This window comes from Eumetopias jubatus, unplaced genomic scaffold (genome assembly GCF_037043125.1).
Source record: "Eumetopias jubatus isolate StellerSeaLion01/CBP00866 unplaced genomic scaffold, mEumJub1_p1.0 scaffold_2, whole genome shotgun sequence".
Classification (NCBI taxonomy): domain Eukaryota; kingdom Metazoa; phylum Chordata; class Mammalia; order Carnivora; family Otariidae; genus Eumetopias; species Eumetopias jubatus.
In genome coordinates this window covers 30,205,850-30,223,650 of record NW_028274808.1, presented here as the reverse complement: position 1 = coordinate 30,223,650, position 17,801 = coordinate 30,205,850, and the positions used below count along the sequence as shown (strand labels likewise).

The 17,801-nt window shown below is 38.4% G+C and overlaps 1 protein-coding gene across 2 annotated transcripts in view; it reads right to left on the bottom strand.

Moving 5' to 3' along the window:
* The window catches only part of NRG1 (neuregulin 1), a 1,087,163-nt gene that overhangs the window by 161,155 nt on the left and 908,207 nt on the right, over positions 1-17,801 (bottom strand). For both annotated transcript variants that reach the window (XM_088020943.1, XM_028087581.2), the window contains exons 2-3: positions 9,876-10,053; positions 728-849 (exon numbers count right to left, since the gene is read on the bottom strand). In XM_088020943.1, coding sequence (XP_087877069.1) covers positions 728-849; positions 9,876-10,053 — 300 coding nt within the window. The remainder of the gene's footprint in view (positions 1-727; positions 850-9,875; positions 10,054-17,801) is intronic.

Genomic DNA, 17,801 nt, shown 5'->3' with positions numbered 1-17,801 from the left:
TACCTCCAAGTCATTCATTAGTTTAAACAAATATCCCTGGCGCCATCAGGAAAGCAGAAGCTCAAGACCAGATATAGTAGGAAGGGCTTTGCCTCGAGGACTCTCGGAATTTCGAATTAAGAGGCCTAAGAAAAAAACTGATAGGCCTCACTTCCTACAACCTAGAGCCAGCTGTATTAAAAACACATACGAGAACATTCAAATTTCTAGGACTGAGTCAGGACTGTATCCTGTTAACACACACACACACACACACTACATATATTCATATATAATATGTATATGTACATACATATGTATGTAATATACATATATCCTGCATATACAAATGTATTCTGTATATAAATACACACACATGTATATATACACACACATACTCTGTTACTGATAGAGCCAAAGACTTGACAACCCTCCCTGACAAATTTAAAGAGGAAGTCTAATCCCTCTTTTAGCAACCCATCCTGTTTCTGCCATTCATGACCTTACTGAAATTCTTAAAAAATAAAAATCTATGTATGTTTCAGATTTATACCACCTCAGGGAGTAGACACACTCGTCTGGAAGTGTGTTTTATGGAAGGCACATAGGATACTTGAAGTATATGGTTTTCCTTCCGTGTTTTTTATTTGTTCACAATGAGATTTAACACACCAGTTTATTACAACTCTCACCACATCTCTTGATTACTCCTCCTACAGCCTGAGAAATGGAATGTAGTATCTCTTACCATTTGAATCCACAATGGTGATATTGGCAGAGGCACTGTCATTTCCTAATTTGCTGGTCACTTTGCACATATATTCTCCAGAATCAGCCAGTGACGCCTTGTTAATGCGAAGTTCTGACTTCCTATAAGATCAGGACCAAAGTGGTGTAAGTATATTTCACAGAAATACAATGACCATCAAAATCTATTTCTCTGTAGTTTCAGGGTTCTCAAACTCCCCCTCTCCACTCCACACATAACAACTTAAAACATGCCTTACTACTACACAGAAGTATGATTTGACCAATAGTAAAGATGAGATACATCACATTTAAGTGACACTATAGACATGGCCTTAATTTTATCACCCAGATTAGTAATTTAAAGAATGCCTTCTCTAATTTTTCTTTTTATTCCTCTACCACCACCACTAAACACACTATGCCTCAGATTTTTTTTTCAAACCAATTAGTAAGTTTTCTTCCTTTCTATATCTAAATGTCTTCAGCCACTAGAAGGATTTAAAAAGCGTAAAATCATTTACAAATCTGGTAAGGACAGACAGACACTTAAGGAAGGCTAGAATAGATTAAAATGCTCTGCATTGTTCTCAGTAAAGTAACATCAGGATTTATGTTAATTTTGAATGAAAAGGATTTACAAAAGAAAGGGAATTCATCTTTAAGAAGATTCTCACATTACTAGGAACATAGAGGGACACAAATCATTCTTAACACTGAAATAAATATACAACAACAGCACACACTTTCATAAAACTGCATATTAAAGCAATATTCAATACTCTTTCAACATGGGCAGCATTGTGATTTGCATCTGTCTATGTTTTACCGTTGCATATAGCCAATAATGTAAGCAGTCTCCATGATTTAAAAACATAGAACCACTGGGGCTGGTTGAGTTTACGAAAGACTTTTTAAAGCATCCCTGTATATTCACACCTGGTCCTGACTGCCTGGGCTCTTGGGATGACAACAGGAAAAGAACAAGGCAGGGAACAAAAGACAGCAACTCAAAATTATATGCAAGGCTCCCATAAGTTACACCTTCTTAGTTTTATAGTGAATTTTCTGGTCTTCTTGTTATATAATATTATTAATCAAATTGAATCAGTTATTCTAATTTAACTAATAAAAAATCAATTCCTACTATTCTCCTCCAGTCTACTGAACTGGACCACCCACCCAGTCCTGTATGTAAGCCTTAGGGCCTTCCATCATAGTGCTTTGGCTTGTGCCCCTCCTTTCTCCTAGAATGGGGGGGGTCCCATATTTCAAGATATTGGCTGACTTTTCAGGACCACCTCAAGTGCCAATTCTTTCATCAAACCTTTCATAATCATGTAGCTGCTACTCCTCTCTTCTTTGTCTAAATTCTGACAGCCTTGAGTACCTCTCCCACGATCCTCACAGTTCTTGAAGTACATCTTATTTTTCTAGCCAGGACATACACTTTGGAGTCCATAATTTAAACTTCTTAGTACCCTCACAGTTCTATGAGGACATGCCACCGCTTTGTCCTTGGTGCATCCTCAAACGTTATGGGATGAATGTGTGAATAAATGAAGAAAATATTTGGATGCTCCTACTTAAGCTCTCTCCAGGACCTAATGTTCCTAAATGTTGGCTGCAGGAAAGGAGGATGCCCTATTAAGAGGGCAGAGACAGTCGGAGGAGGTCCAGACCAAGGCAGCAACACTCAAATCAACATGTGGATTGAAAAATTAATGACTCAGAACAATGTCAACAAGTAAATTTGAGAAAACAAAAGAAAAGTACTGTACTCAAATAAATTCATAAGACATTAGGGTGAAGAAAAACAGGCTTTTTGTTGTTGTTAATCCTGCAGGAATTCTCAAAGTCTTTAATATGCTAATGTATTCTGACGCTCTAAGAGGGGAATATGTTATTTAGTTACTCTCAAACTTATTTGACAATGGAATCCTTGTCATCCACATAGCATATCCGTTCATATTTCCTGAAAATGATGGTGCACAGAACAAAACTGATAAAAGTGGATCTAATACTTAGATGTAATGCGGTGGGGGGGTCGCCAAGGGCCATTTATGCAGGGATATTCATGTATTAATCAGAGGAGTTCTCCACAGAAAAGGTTCCCTGAAGTCTATCTCTATAAACCAAAATAGAACAATCTGAGGGCAAGCATCTTGGCAAGCTGATATTAAGATCTAATTATAAACTACAAGAACTTTTAAAATTATCAAAATACAATATTAGGACATTAGCCCCCATCAAGTTGTGTTAACTTTTAAGCCTGGGTTTTGAGTATTCAAATCTAGTACTTTTCTTAAGGGATTATCAGCTATTTATACAAATCTGTCCAACTATGCCAAGTTTCCTTCATGACACACATCTATGAAGAACAGTCAGAAACAATGCAAATACTACAGTAAGCTTGTCCAGCCCCAAATAGCATAATTAGCTGGAAGAATTTTCATGTACAACCATGGAACCACTAACAATAATTGATAGATCAATCATGAAGAAGTTCAGGTTGAGGTTCTTCCTCGTTTTCAACACAGAAGAAAAAGTGAATGCCTAAAATAAGAAAATTATAACTTTTCTTGTTAAGCCCCCAATCTTAATTCTAAGGTTATCACAACAACAACCCAAGAATGTACAACACCTCAAGATTATAATAATTCCAATAACACTCCTTTCTTACTTATGTAAATTGAGGAACAGTCCCTGATGATATGTGAGGAGTTTTTTCTTGACCCTGTGCCATTAATTTTTTAACTACTGAACTGGATCAAACTATAAGAAAGATGGTAATCAGCTTTATAGTTAACATAATCTTAAAGGGATAATTTTTAAAATAAAAATTCTCCCAATAGAACTACACATGGTTTCCTGGAATATTACTCCAAGTAATGCTAATAAATTTTATGCTTAAAAGAATAAGAAAAAAAATTTTCTATGCTCAAATAAATATTGCATTGAACAAAGTTAAATAGATTTCCTTACAAAAGTACCTCTTAATGGCTTTATGCAAATATGTACTGTGAACTTCTAAGGCAGGCATCACATGTAGCTAAGGTATCCTTTCAGTAGAGAACACCCTTGGGAATTCTAGGACTGAACATCAATGCGCTAAGATCAAGATTCAATTTAATCAAGATAAGCATAACAAATACATTCCAGTTCAAAAATCAGTAGCAGAAGTATAAGCTTGGAGAGACGTGCCTGGACAATAATATATATAGAAAAAAGGATTTCAATTAGCCATGCGTTTAACATGATTCTATTTTAAAAAACTAAAAAAAGAAACACTAAAAAAAGAAACTTAGGCCCTGCTTGGCCATATTAATATTAAAACAGCATAAATCAAATGGATAAAAGTCTCAATACACTGCTCACAGGCTGGATCACATCTAGAATATTTAATTATGTTTTGAAGGGGCATCTGATGAAAAATATCAATAACTAGAGGACTTTAGAAGAGGTTGATCACAATTGAATAGGGCTTATAAATCTTATCACTAGAGAAGATTCTATTGAAGAAACAGAGGTCCTACTGGCAGGCCAACTAAGAACAAGATAGAAGTAGCTTTTTTAAACATATTTCATGGTTGTCATCTGGAAAAGAAAACTATTCGAGGAGGCTCTTGAAGATAGAATTATGTCCGACAGGAAAAAGAAGGCATATTTTGAGTGATAAGGAAGAATTTCTGAACATTCAAAAATGGGGAGGGTGTCTTTCCCTTTGGAAAGATTCAAGTCTGGATAACCACCTGTCAAGAATATCTCTATGCAGAAAAAAGATTAAATTAGATCAGTGGTTTCAACTATTTTGAAAACAAAACAAAACAAAACCTGTTTTAAAACAAAAGCTTAAGTCAGAGCCTCATATTCAAAACTATCATAAAGAGACAAAGGTGTTCAGGTCAAGGTGGTTGGCAGCCCATTTTCAATTCAGTGGAAACTTAAGATTCTCCAGGGACACAGTGGGAAAACCACTGATCCAGATGATCATTGGGACCCCTGTGAACTCCGGTGATACATTGAACTATGAGACCCTCTGATCCGTGGGCCCTAGAGTACGGGGTGGGAAGTAGGAAGAGAGAAGAAACAAACAAACCTTTTTTGAAAATTATACACTGCAATGATCTGGGGCTTTAGTAAGTATGGATACAACAGTTTTGTACTGTCTTCAGTAAGATACCATTTGCTCTCCACAGGAAGGAAGTTAACTTGGAAAAAGTGTTGAATTCCCATCCAATCATAAAATGAATTTTTTGCTCTTTAATTGATGAGTTATCTAGAAATCTGGGAGGGGTTGATGTTTCAGTGGATTTTCATTTTTTAAAAGTATTAAAAGAGTTAACTCATGTAAAGTGTCTAAAACAATGCTTGGAATCCTATGAGCTCCCAATAAGTGTTAGCTATCATTACAATTACATTTTATATCCCTGCAATATTTAGATTTTTTCATAAGCACACATTACCTGTGGATTAAGAAAAACAATATGATGTAAAAATAAATTAATACAGACTGATTTAAAGATGAAAGTTCTAAATATTAATTTCTTTTTTATATCAAAAGGCAAACTGTATTCTTTGAATTAAGTGCTCAAGGATGGATTCAAGGTTCCAATAACGACTGTCTTTGTCTTTTTTGGCTTGATTCTTCCACTGCCGTTTATGGGCCAAGACAACTTAAATGCATATAGGGAATATCTCTTTGGTTTATGTAAATCCATTCCTCCAATCTCTAAGGAATCATGTATGAACTCTGTGTGTGTGTGTGTGTGTGTGTGTGTGTGTGTGTGTGTGTGTTCAACACAGCTTCAGATACTGTCCAACTGCCAATAACAAGAAGGATAAAGAGGAAGGAAAGGGTTTCATAAGCAACTCTCATACGATACAGAACCAGGCACTGCACCAAACGCCTCACATAAGCCATATGAAATAGGCACTGAGTATTCCCATTTATACCTAAGGAATTGGAGCTTTCCTTACATATAAAATTAAAATGACCTGCAAAAGCTGCTCAGCTGATGCAAGAAGGGAATGTGTGTGAACTTTTTCTAGAATAGAGTCAAAGGACCAGCAACAATGGACAACAGAAGAAAGAATTCCCTTTAAAATGTCTGCAGAAATTTGACAAGACCAATTAGATCCAATTTTAAACAAAATGAAAATAGGTGAGAGTGGAAATGAAGACTGAGACAGAACTATGGGCATCCAAAGGAGTGTGCCATACACAAACAATGGAAAGTCAGCCTTTCATAAGCTGATATTTAAATGAGGCCAATCTGACAGCCTCAAATATGAATCTGTCACATGCCATGAATCTGTCACGTGCCATGCTCTTTAACTAGTTTTCTTGCTCAAAATGATCCACCAGGCAGAGGAAGCAGAACAAAGGGATAAGCAGACACATAACACTGGGGCAGTTTCCATTTTTTTTTAAATTGGTTCCACACACTGCTTTGCCAAATACGACAAACACAGGCTCAGATAAAAATTCAAAGTCATAGGAAGAACATGTAAGAATGTAGTTCAGGGTAGAAGGGCGATAAGACTTTACAAAGTAATAGAAATTGCTGATTGGAGTCTCTTTGCAACACTACGGGATGACAAGGAAATTCTGGGGGCATGAATGATCTAGACTACGTGAAAAAGAAACCTAGACTAAGGATTGGAAAAGAGTCAACATTTTCCTTAAAATAAAGAGAATCCCAAAGAAATCCTAAACCTCACACTGAAATTCACCTCTGCTTGGTTGATCAAAGTCTCAGATAAAGTTTAAGGAACCAAGTAACTGCTGCAAACCATTAACAGTTTGAATATCTTAGTAATGGAAAATTATGAATATGCAGATGAAACTGAAAAATGAGAATTTTTTTTATTAAAGACATTATCCTATGCCTGTATGTGTCCCCAGCCCTATGTTGTGACTTTACTATACATAGCAAAATCACCAGTAACTGTGAAAAGACAGGAGGCATAGAGTCAGACCTGCTTCAAATCCAAGCTTTACTATTCATCAACATTAGATCTACAGCAAGAAACTGATTTCCTTCATGCTCAGGGCATTCATTTTTTTTTTTTTTTAAATGGGTATAACAATAATAGCATCCATTCTCTTATATCTATAGGACAAGTTGAAATAATAGGGGCACCTTGCAAATGTTAATTAAATTTAAAGGTTTGGTCCTTTAACCTTAAAAAAAAGATGACAACACTAATGGCCCACTTTACATAAAGTGTCTTATTTTTGGAAGATCAAATATGTTAAAATGTTTTGCCAAGAGTAATTTATAGCCACATAAGCTGCATAAAAACATCTTTTTGTTCCCATTTAATTCTTTCCAGCAAGGCTACTGTTTAAAAGAAGTGACGGCTGAATATTGGCCTTTCTGGTATAATGGGGTTTTATTAATATGTAGACAGTGCTCTTAGCTGTCTGGACCTATGAAGCCAACATGAAAATGTTTTTCTGAACACTAATGATACTTTTATATGTCATCCAAGCCATGTAACAAATTACCTCTTTAGGCATATAGGAACTGTTTTCAAAACCATCTTCTCCTTACCTATCCACCTTCATTTGTTTCTCCCCAGGCATTCCCAGACTGAATAATCCCAGTCTGAAGATGCTCTGTTCTGTTCCTTCAGCCTAGATAAACCTCTTCTCCCTCCCTCCTTTCTTGGCAGGCTCCTCGGTCCCTGATCGGGTCCCCTCCCCATCTGTGCTAGCTTCTTGCTATGGCATCCCGGGACTACCACTACCGTAGCCCTTAAGACTGAGTATTCTAACTTCACCATCTCTCTCCCCTCTAGACCACTCACCTCTCTGTACCCAGCATCTAGCCCAGGGTCTGACACACAGCAGCTTGTCCCATAAAGGGCAGAATTCCCCACCTATTCACCCACCGGCCTCTTTACTGTCCTATAAACAGAACTTGTTACTGACTCTAATTCTGCTCTTTTCTCTCTCATGGCCTGGCCCACCCCACCCAGCCAGGCAGAGGGGATTTTCCCCCTTTAGCAGACTCAAATCCATCTCCCCATGGCTACTCAGGGAGCTCTGTGAGTCTCTCCCTCTTCCCAACCTCACGGCACTTAGAATCAGTAACCTACAATTTAGCACTTGGCTCCCTGATTAAATCTTGACTTAAAGGAGAATTTACCTTAACATAAAAAATAACTTTCTAAAAGGTCATTATTTACAAATGGATGGGCCGCTTGAAAATCCTGAAGTCCCCCCCAGCCCTAAGAGGGCTCTAGCACATGGCCTCTGGAACAACTATGTTTCAGATAAGGCTGAACTAGAGAATCCCTATACAATCTATGACCCCCTGGGGGCAGAGATAACACCCATGCTTCTCCCATTTCCCCACACTCGCAGCCTAAAGCCTTCTGTGGGCACTTAAATATTACTGATATCATTTGACAGCCGTGTGGAAAGAAATGAGACATTCTCCTGCGTGTGAAGATAACTTAGTTCCTTACTAATGTGTCTAATTGATGAAAAACAAAACAGACACCAAACTCTATTCAATCCAGTATCTAAAAGTATTTTTTTCTTGTTAAACTCCTCTATAAGCATCACAGTTCTTTTTTTCAGTTCACTCACTCTACCTCCTCCCCTCCCCATATGCAAACGTTATTAAACATGTATGCTTGCCATTTTTAAAAGAAGGAATAAGGTGTTAAGGAACCCAAGGAACAGATTTGTGTTCCAGCTTCGTTACTTACTAGTTGTGTGATTCAAGGCAAGACAGAACACTTTTTTGAATTTTAATTTCTTAATATGCAAAATTAGGCCCCATGTATAGTTCAACTTCCCTTACTACCTAGGGGAATGTTATAATAAATAAATAAGATTCTGTAGAAAAAAAAATGTCAATTTACAGTGTTATTTTTTGTATCTTTGAAGAACCAACCACCTGCTGCAAAAGTAGTATCCACTCTTTTTCTCTCCACATCTTATTATAGTACTTCCAAGTCAAAAGATCTTGCCGACACAATCGGTAACAAGAACAAGCAGCGTAGTTAATAAAACTTTCCCCACGGAAACTAGGGGAAAAATTCAGTAATTATGGTTATTACAGCAATTAAACACGATGGGAAGATTAAGTTAAATTTCCATTATAATCACTTTGTTGTCTCTGCGCTCCTGAGCTTGTGACAACTTTCTGGTAGGTGTTCTATAAGATCAAAATACAGGAGGAGATTCTTTTGTTGTTGCTTCTGCTATCATCCCTGGGATTTCACTGGAATCCTCTTCGTGTGAGGAAAGAAAATGTAATCTCTGAGCCTGGAAGTACTATTATCCATGTCACATCGATGAAAGGATTATTGACAAGCAAAACTCTCACATACTTTTCTCTTCCCTAACTTCAAAATGTAGTATGATAATAGAAGAGGATTTCTTAAGTGAGGAAATACATAAAAATGAAGAGGATGGGAATAATAAAGGAGCCTCATTTTAGAGTAGGTGTAGACACCCCTCCAAGATGTTACAGGAATCACCTGGAGCCCTTCCAATCATGGCCCTCCTCGAGGAAGACAGGAGGATTTAAGATTCTTGAGAGCCAAGATCACCTGATGTTTTAATGTGCTACAGTGGTGATGTAGTTTCACAGACTTGCCAGTTAAAAAAATCTTATTGGGTATCGCTGGATGTATTAGCCTCTTACTTGAAAATAGTTCAAATTCAAGCGACTGCATTCTCTTCCCATAAACCTGGGCATTTCCTGGGCTTCGTTAAGTTGGGATGTTGATTGTGGAAGGCACTGGTACTCTCAACAGCATTTGTCTTATTTTAAAGAAATCCAATTTTAAATGTAACATATTACAATTACAGCAGTTATCATCACCAAAGCTTCTCCCTCCACATCTCCAGTTCTCTCCCCATCCACTCTTTTCTTTCCTCATCCAGAAGCTGCAAGAATCAGAAACTTCCAACTCTTCCCTATATAATAAGACAATTTCTGGTCATCATATAACGAACAACGTTTTCACTTATTATAGATCATATCTAGGTCTATACCATAGATCAAAGCTAGATCATAGCTTTTTGATAAATGAATTCACATTTGGGGGCTGTAAATCATTTTTATATTTTCTATCATTCTATGGCTAGACACTGCCTCTGCTATTAGATGCATTACACTTACCCTGGCTTTTTTTGTATCTTGATGTTTTGTGGCTTGTTCTTGCGGTTTAATTCATTCCCATTCTTGAACCATTTGAATTTGAGAGAGGAGTATTCGGAGCTGGTCTCACATCGAAGCACTAGTTTAGAGCCTGCGGCAGACTCCTGGCTTCTCATCTCTTTCAATCGGGGAGGCAAAGCTAAAAAAGGAAAGAGAAGGAAAAAAATTCGGATCATCTTTCAAAGAGAAATATATTAATTTTAGGTGAGCTTGATCAAGACACCATTCCCAAATGTTTTACTATCTGAGAGAGAGAGAGAGAAAATGAGTCTGCCAACATGGATCTCACCTTGGAGATAAAATGCCCGAATAAAATATACTTGGGGGAGTGGGAGGGGGGGAGAACCTAGATTATAAAATATTCTAGATGGTTACTTCCTCAATCTTTACTTTCTGATGGCATTAAAAATCCTGGACATTGGTCATTTCAAAAGCACAAAAAACCTATGCTAAAGGAGAATGTGCAACCAGGCCATCATCATCATTATTGTTGGTTTTAATTCCAGTAGAGTTAACATATAATGTTCTATTAGTTTCGGGTGTACAATATACAGGCCACTTTTTTTTTTTAAGATTTTATTGATTTGACAGAGAGAGAGACACAGCAAGAGAGGGAACACAAGCCGGGGGAGTGGGAGTGGGAGAGGGAGAAGCAGGCTTCCCGCGGAGCAGGGAGCCCAACACGGGGCGCGATCCCAGGACCCTGGGATCATGACCCGAGCCGAAGGCAGATGCTTAACGACTGAGCCGCCCAGGTGCCCTGCCATTATTTTTAAAGCAGGTTCACATCTCAGATCACAAATTATCTTCGTTGTAGTTCTGTAAATAGGTACAGCAGGCATCATACCCATGTTTTAAATGGGGAAGTTTAATTTCAGAGATGGGTAAGTGACTGACTTGTCCATGGTTATGTTTCTGGAGGGTCAGAGTTAGACTATGCTATCACCAGAGGTGGCCCAAAGAACAAAGAGAATTCATCACTCTTAACAATGTTCCTTTCTTCAAGACATAAATTCTTTGGTGACATCACTTTTTTATTGGATCTACAGCTGCTGTCCTACAGAGAATCAATGACCATTCCAGATGACTACTATGCTCATGTCATATTGCCAGTTTGACTGGATTTAGCTCTTCTATATCTTCTCAACAGAGACTGGAAGTACTTAAGTTGTGCATTAACCTGCAGAATACATTAAATACCTATATACCATTCTTATTTTAAACAAGACTGCTTAAAAGAGTATCTATTCTCTACTTAAATATTTATGGATTAAATGTTATAATACCTGAGATTTGCTTCAAAATAAAATGGTGGAGGGGAATGGATAGGCATGAAAATGAAACAAATTTCCCAAGAAGTTAGTTGATCACTGCAGAAGTCAAGCAACAGGTACACACGGTGTTTGGTTATATGATTCAATATAATATGCCTGGTTTTGTCATAATAAAAGATTTAGAAAAAAAATAAAAGCATAATGAATGGACTTTCCTCTACAGACAACAGTTCACTTAATAATCAACATCACAGAACTTGAGCTCTCAACAACTCTGTTTCCACCGAGTCTTAGAGAAGCCAGCTACAAAGTCCACTTCTGCTTCCCGTCCAGGTATTAACAGAAAATCCCAGAAAACAAACCCACGGCAAATAAGACTGCCCCCTCCCTGATCCAGGGCGTAATTATTCACTGGGTTTGGTGACCAGGACTCCAAGGACAGCAATCAGAGCCATGTTAGACACGAACAGGAAATGAAGTGCCTTTCCTACTCAGGATCTGTTTGTTTTTCTACAATTCTACCCTTACCAAGTAAATCAAAAAAATGTCAGGAATAAGCATAGGAAGGCTCCTATAAATTATAGCAAAAACCATTTGAACGCTGTGATTTCTTAGCAGTGCTCCTAAAATTACACGTCCCCTTTTTATTTATTTGGGGGCTAGGAGATGAGATGCCTGCTTCTCTAAGCAGGCATTTGAGGCGGAGACCCAGTGGCAAAGTAGAAAACTCATTTCAGCTGTTCTTCGCCTTTGATACCTGATGATTTTGTCTGGTTCTTGTTTTCTGACAGCTTGAAAATAAGATTTACTTCTGAACAGATTTTATAGGAGTCTTCTTTTTAGGCTGGGGTTCATGAATCTCTGTTTTAGAGGTTTATTAAAAAGAGACTAAATTCTCTTCTATCTGGAATAGTGTCTGTACAGTCTCATGAATTTGTTAAGATCATCGTCGATTTTGTTCAGTCCAGTGAAGGGTTTTAAAGAAACAAATTTGCTGGAGCTAAAAGGCACCAAAGAAACTGGCTTACGTGTATTAAGAAAAATAAACTGCCTCGTTATTTCACGGGTAAACTAAAAGAACTAGTTTGATTTTTTTTGTTTTCATGTAGTTTTACATTTAACTTGGCACATGACCCAAACTCTCAAGGTTTATTCCCTTGCCTCGAAGCAAAATGTTTTCACCGCAGTATTTCAGAAATCCTTAACTCTCAATGAGCACCATATCCCCCTCACCCCCCACTCCACACTATTGCTTATCAATACTGTCTCAAGAGAAATCTGCTAGACTTTGTATTCTTTGGTGTGAATAAACAATTTTTCATCAAATCATTTGCATCTTTTTCCTTTTCTCTCATTCCCTTTCTCTCTCCCACTTCTCCTTCCCCTCCTATATCTTTATCTATCTGTGATTTATTTATTTAGAATCTGGATTTCAAATGTGAGAAAACAATCAGACAAATTCAAATGAAGGGATATCCTGCAAAACAACTGGTCTAAACTTCAGAAGTGCTGATGTCATGAATGATCACAGGAGACCAACTGTGAGAACTGATGGAGATGAAAGGAGATTAAAAGACCCGACAAATGCATGCAATGTGCAGCTATCACTGAATCCTGCATCACAGAAAACTCTCTGAAAGATATTACAGGGACTCGTGGGGAAATCTGAGTCAAGGTATCGTATCAACATGAAATTTCTCAAGTGTGGTCAAGGCAATTGCGGTTACGCAGAAGGTCCTTATGCTTCGGTGGTATCTGCTGCGGTATACGGGGTGAAATGTCACGGTGTCTTACAATTAAATTTCAAACAATTCAAGCAAATAAGGGAACACATGCCTACATATGCACATAAACACACACACAGAGAAAGAAAAAAAGAATCTTGGTTTCTTTCTGTGTTCTTGCCTTTTCCTCTGCTCTTGCTGCAGGTTCAACAAAAGGCTCGGGATTTCATTAAGTTTTAAAATCTTGGTTAAGTTTGCAGTCACGCAGGGGATTCTTGGGAATATTTGAGTTTTAATTTACAAATGTATCTCCTCAAACTATAGCTTCCATGTAAATTCTGTGAGTAGGAGGGCACTGAAATCCTCATATGGTTCAACCTCATATCCATGACTTTGGGGCTCCAATCCTCCAAGGTCCTTTGGCGGGAGGAAAACAATCACTCATCTAGCATGTCAATGTTTATTCTTTTCTCTGGCATTTCATATGCACCTCTCTTGTCTTTAAGAGATGATCTGTAATGTAGCTCTGCAGAAACCTTCAGATATAAGGTCTATTCTTAGAGCATCCACTCCTGAAGCTGACTCTGTGTAAAAACATTTCTTCATGTTTGGGCTTCTGGTATATCTTTATTGACAAGCCTGAGTTCCTCCCTCTTGCACACAGTTCCAAGTCCATCAGAAGTGCAGAAGTTCCCAGCTGCTCTAACTTTGCAACCCTTAAAGTTCCCTTGGAAAAACGTCCCTGCTGTATCCTTCAGGGTTAACCATCTACGACGTGAGGATACCCCACTTTTCAGAGAAAACCTCTTTCAAGGAGTTAACTTAAAATCCTCCAGACCATAAATGGAGAAACAAATATGTACACCGCCAACAGAGCCACACAACTGTGTCCTTGATCCATGATATTCTTTGTCAATCAGTGGAACCTTCCACAGAAGTACCATACAAACTTCTTCACTCATTCTTGGTGGAGACCAGATTCAAGTATCCTGGAGACTTGGCAACAACCTCAATTCTTCTCTGTCTCTTCACATAACCACACTAATGGAAGAGCCCTGGATATTTCAGATGCTCCACAAAAATGCAAACATATTAATATTGAGCACCTGTGATTTGTGCAGTTTTTCTCATCTATCCCTAATGAGATAGTTGAAGAAATTTTATTTTATTAGATTATAAAATAATAACTATATTTTCATGGAAAACATTTTACTATGTATGTTTCCTAGTCAATGGTTTGCTCACATGAAATAATCTCATTTATTTCATTAACAAATATCTACTCCACTGAGTACTTTCTAATACTCAGATATAACTTCATAAGGCCAGGGGTCATTCCTAAACTGGCGGTGGGGGGGGGGGAGCAATGTCTTTTAACTAAGTACTTAGATTTTAAAACTGCAAAAAAAATTTTTATTTGCCCTTTAGTCTCTAGCTAAGAGTAAATGGTCTATTATTTTAAAAATTGCTTTAAGGCATGAGGTCCCTGGGTGGCTCAGACAGTTAAGCATCTACCTTAGGCTCAGGTCATGATCCCAGTGTCCTGGGATCCAGTCCCACGTCAGCAGGGAGCCTGCTTCTCCTTCTCCCTCTGCCCCTCTCCCTACTTGTGCTCTCTCTCTCTCAAATGAATAAATAAAATCTTTTAAAAAAATTGCTTTAAGGCAATGTTGCTAAGTTAATGCTTTGAATGCAGTAAGTGTTCTGAGAATCTAGGACGTGATTTAACTGTATCTGGTCTGCCACCATCCACAATTTCACTTTCGGTATGTTTCTGGAGAGGAGATAGTTCCACACCCTGAAACAATGTAATGATAGAGCAAGTTGTAGGCAGTCTTTGCCAAAATCGATTTCGAACTTGCTTGACATTAATATGAATGTTATCTACACCCTTAGAAATGTATCAACAGAGACAGACAGTAAAGTGCAAAAAAGAGCAGCCTCTAAAAAACAGAAACTCCAAAACCCTCAGAGCAATGCCACATGCTTTACAGGCATTTCTTTTTTATTGGCTTGAAGTGTTTTAAAGACTTTTACAAGATCACAAACACTCTTCTGACTCTAACTCAGTACAAGCCGGTATACTAGGTACATTTAAAAAGTCTATTTTTGCACTTCTATGGGTTTTTTTTTCCCCTTAAGACTTTATTTATTTATTTAGAGATGGGGACGGGGAGGGGCAGGAAAGGGAGAGAGAATCCCAAGCAGCCTCCCCGCTGAGCGCAGAGACCCACGCGGGACTTGATCCCACGACCCTGAGCTCATTACCTGAGTCGAAACCAAGAGTCAGACGCTTAACCCACTGAGCCACCCGTGCGCCCCTAAACTTCTGTGTTTCTTATTTGATAATGTCACACAGCACAGAAAACAAATTGTGGCAGTAATCCCCAAATCTTTATTTTACGTTCTGACCACACAAAAACTTAAGGCAATATGTTCATTTATTCCAATGATTTGATGTGTGAATAAATGTGCTCCAGGTGAAATAAATGTGTAAAAAGAACTATATTCATCAAAGCGATCCTCCTGTTTTAATCGCCTACCGTGCACGTGTTTTAAAAATCTATTCAGTGCGGCTACTTCGAATATTGTACTGTATTGTTAAGAACAGGAAACAAATTTCAGCATGTGTATGGAACCAAGATATGCTGACAGCGTGTGACACTAGATAAGTTGTTGTTTCTCATCTGTGAAGGATCTGACAATGCAGAGCTAGCTCCTATCATAACTCCCCATGTTGGACTAGTTCATCTGAAGAGCTTCACCACACTGAACAAATTAAACAGGAAACCTGCAAAATATTATCAAACACCAGTGAGCTTGCAGCTGCGATCCCAGAGAAACCTTCCCCTCCGCACAACCTCTTAAAAGCCTGACATCACACACGTGCAGATCACGCGGTGAAAATTGGTTGTTTGTTAATGAAAGCCACACGAATATCATCAATCAGTCCTCTAAAGTAGAAGGATCCCTTTTCTGTAGTCATGTTAAAGGTAAATGAATTACTGAAGAAAGCCTCCAAAATTCCTTTCCTGATCATATTTCTCCCTCATTGGATCATCTTCTGGAGAAGATTATGGTCAGGCACAAAGTGGATAAAGTTTATGCTTTGCCAGCTGTTTTTCTGAGCTGTGCTCACCGACTTAAGCTTAAAAGGGAAAATGCATCTTAACAGGTAACATTTTGTAAATATAGCTGTGTAAAAGGCAGCAAATTCTGGCGGCAACCGTATTTCAGAATGCTCCTCGGATTACCACCCCGGCTACTGATGCACGGAGCGGTCTGAAGTCATGGTAAGAACAACCCAACAAGGTCACTATTTGTTGCCACATGAGGGGACTCAGTGTTCACACTGGCCCATGCTCCTGCTGAATCATCCTTCGGATAGACAGTTCCTGACTCCGCTTAACTAGAGTCCCCCGTGAACTAAAATGGGCCTGCTCTTTGTCCCTGTGTACATTCAGCAAAAATATTTGGAGGATGAGATCAAACGTGGGTGCCTTCATTTGAGAGAAAGTAACTATAAAATTCAAGGTTTTATTATAAAGTATTCTCAAGCTGACGCCGTATCATCGGCAGCAAACCAAACCTAACCAGAAAACACAGTAGGAATATGCCTCAAAGTATGGGTAAGATAGCTGAACTCCAGAAATACCATTTTAGCAGGTCAGTGTCCAATTTCTTATATGGTGCAAGGATGTGCATGCACACTACTGAATACCTTTATGAGCACACCGAATGATCCTCGTAACATATGCACGGAACATGTCATTACACAACATAAAACAATAAAATTGGGAGCAACATTTCAACATCTGATATCTAATATTCACAATGGTGGTGTCTCTGCAGCCAAAGTTGGCTTCTTCCTGCTGTTAACTTTGATTGCGTAAACACATCAAGTTTCCGTTGGAGGGGACTTTTATATGTGGATGGGCTCAAAGTTTCACTTCTCACAGTTAACTGTTACAAGTTGAATGAAACAGTATGATTCTTTTAAATGCTCTATTTGAGGGTATGAGCTACAATCAGCCCCATCAAAAGGTAGGCATATTTTAAGGCCCCAGAGAATAATAATCACATTGTATATCTGAATACCATACCCAACAGGCAGCACTGAAAAAAAGCACATGTAAAGAAAGAAGAATTTATCATTTAAGGAATTTATCCCTACCAAATCAAAGGAGATGTAAGAATAGTTATTAGTAGGTGGTCACAGTCCCTATTTGAAGGATTAGGCTATTGGTGGTGGTGGTGGTGACAGTGGGGTGTGTGTGTGTGTGTGTGTGTGTGTGTGTGTGTGTCCATTCTGTTTAGCACTATATTCAAACATCCAAATGTCTAAATTTATTAGATGCAAGATACATAGGATCTTAGGGTCCTCACAAAGCAGAACCTCAAGTGCTTGCTGAAAGAGTAAGTAGAACAAAGAATCTAGAAGATACTGAGAAAGTAGAGACCCAGGTCCAAAAGTTATTCAGAGGCCACGCCTACCTTCTCAAAGGGCTTATTATTTGGAACAGAAGGGCCCCGTGACATTATTTTTTGTTTTAATACATTCCACCAGCTTTGGACTCTTTATACTCTCTGCCATATGATGCCAGAGAAAAAGAAATGTTAATATAACTGGAAAATTGTCAAATAAGTAGTGGTCTCTACGTGGGAATTTTCATGTTCTCCTCTCTTTCTCTTCTCTGGTCATCACTGTTTGAGCGTTCTCTGCTCGAACCCAGCCTCAGTGAGGATGTCGGTCATTGCGACCATGGCCCTTCCTGTGCTACTCAGGGTCCTATATAGGAGTCTCCCCAGAGACCAGATGTTCGCCCACTCCAGCAAGAGGAGCTCACACATTGAAATATTATCTCCTCCACCTTCAGATCACAGTTGAT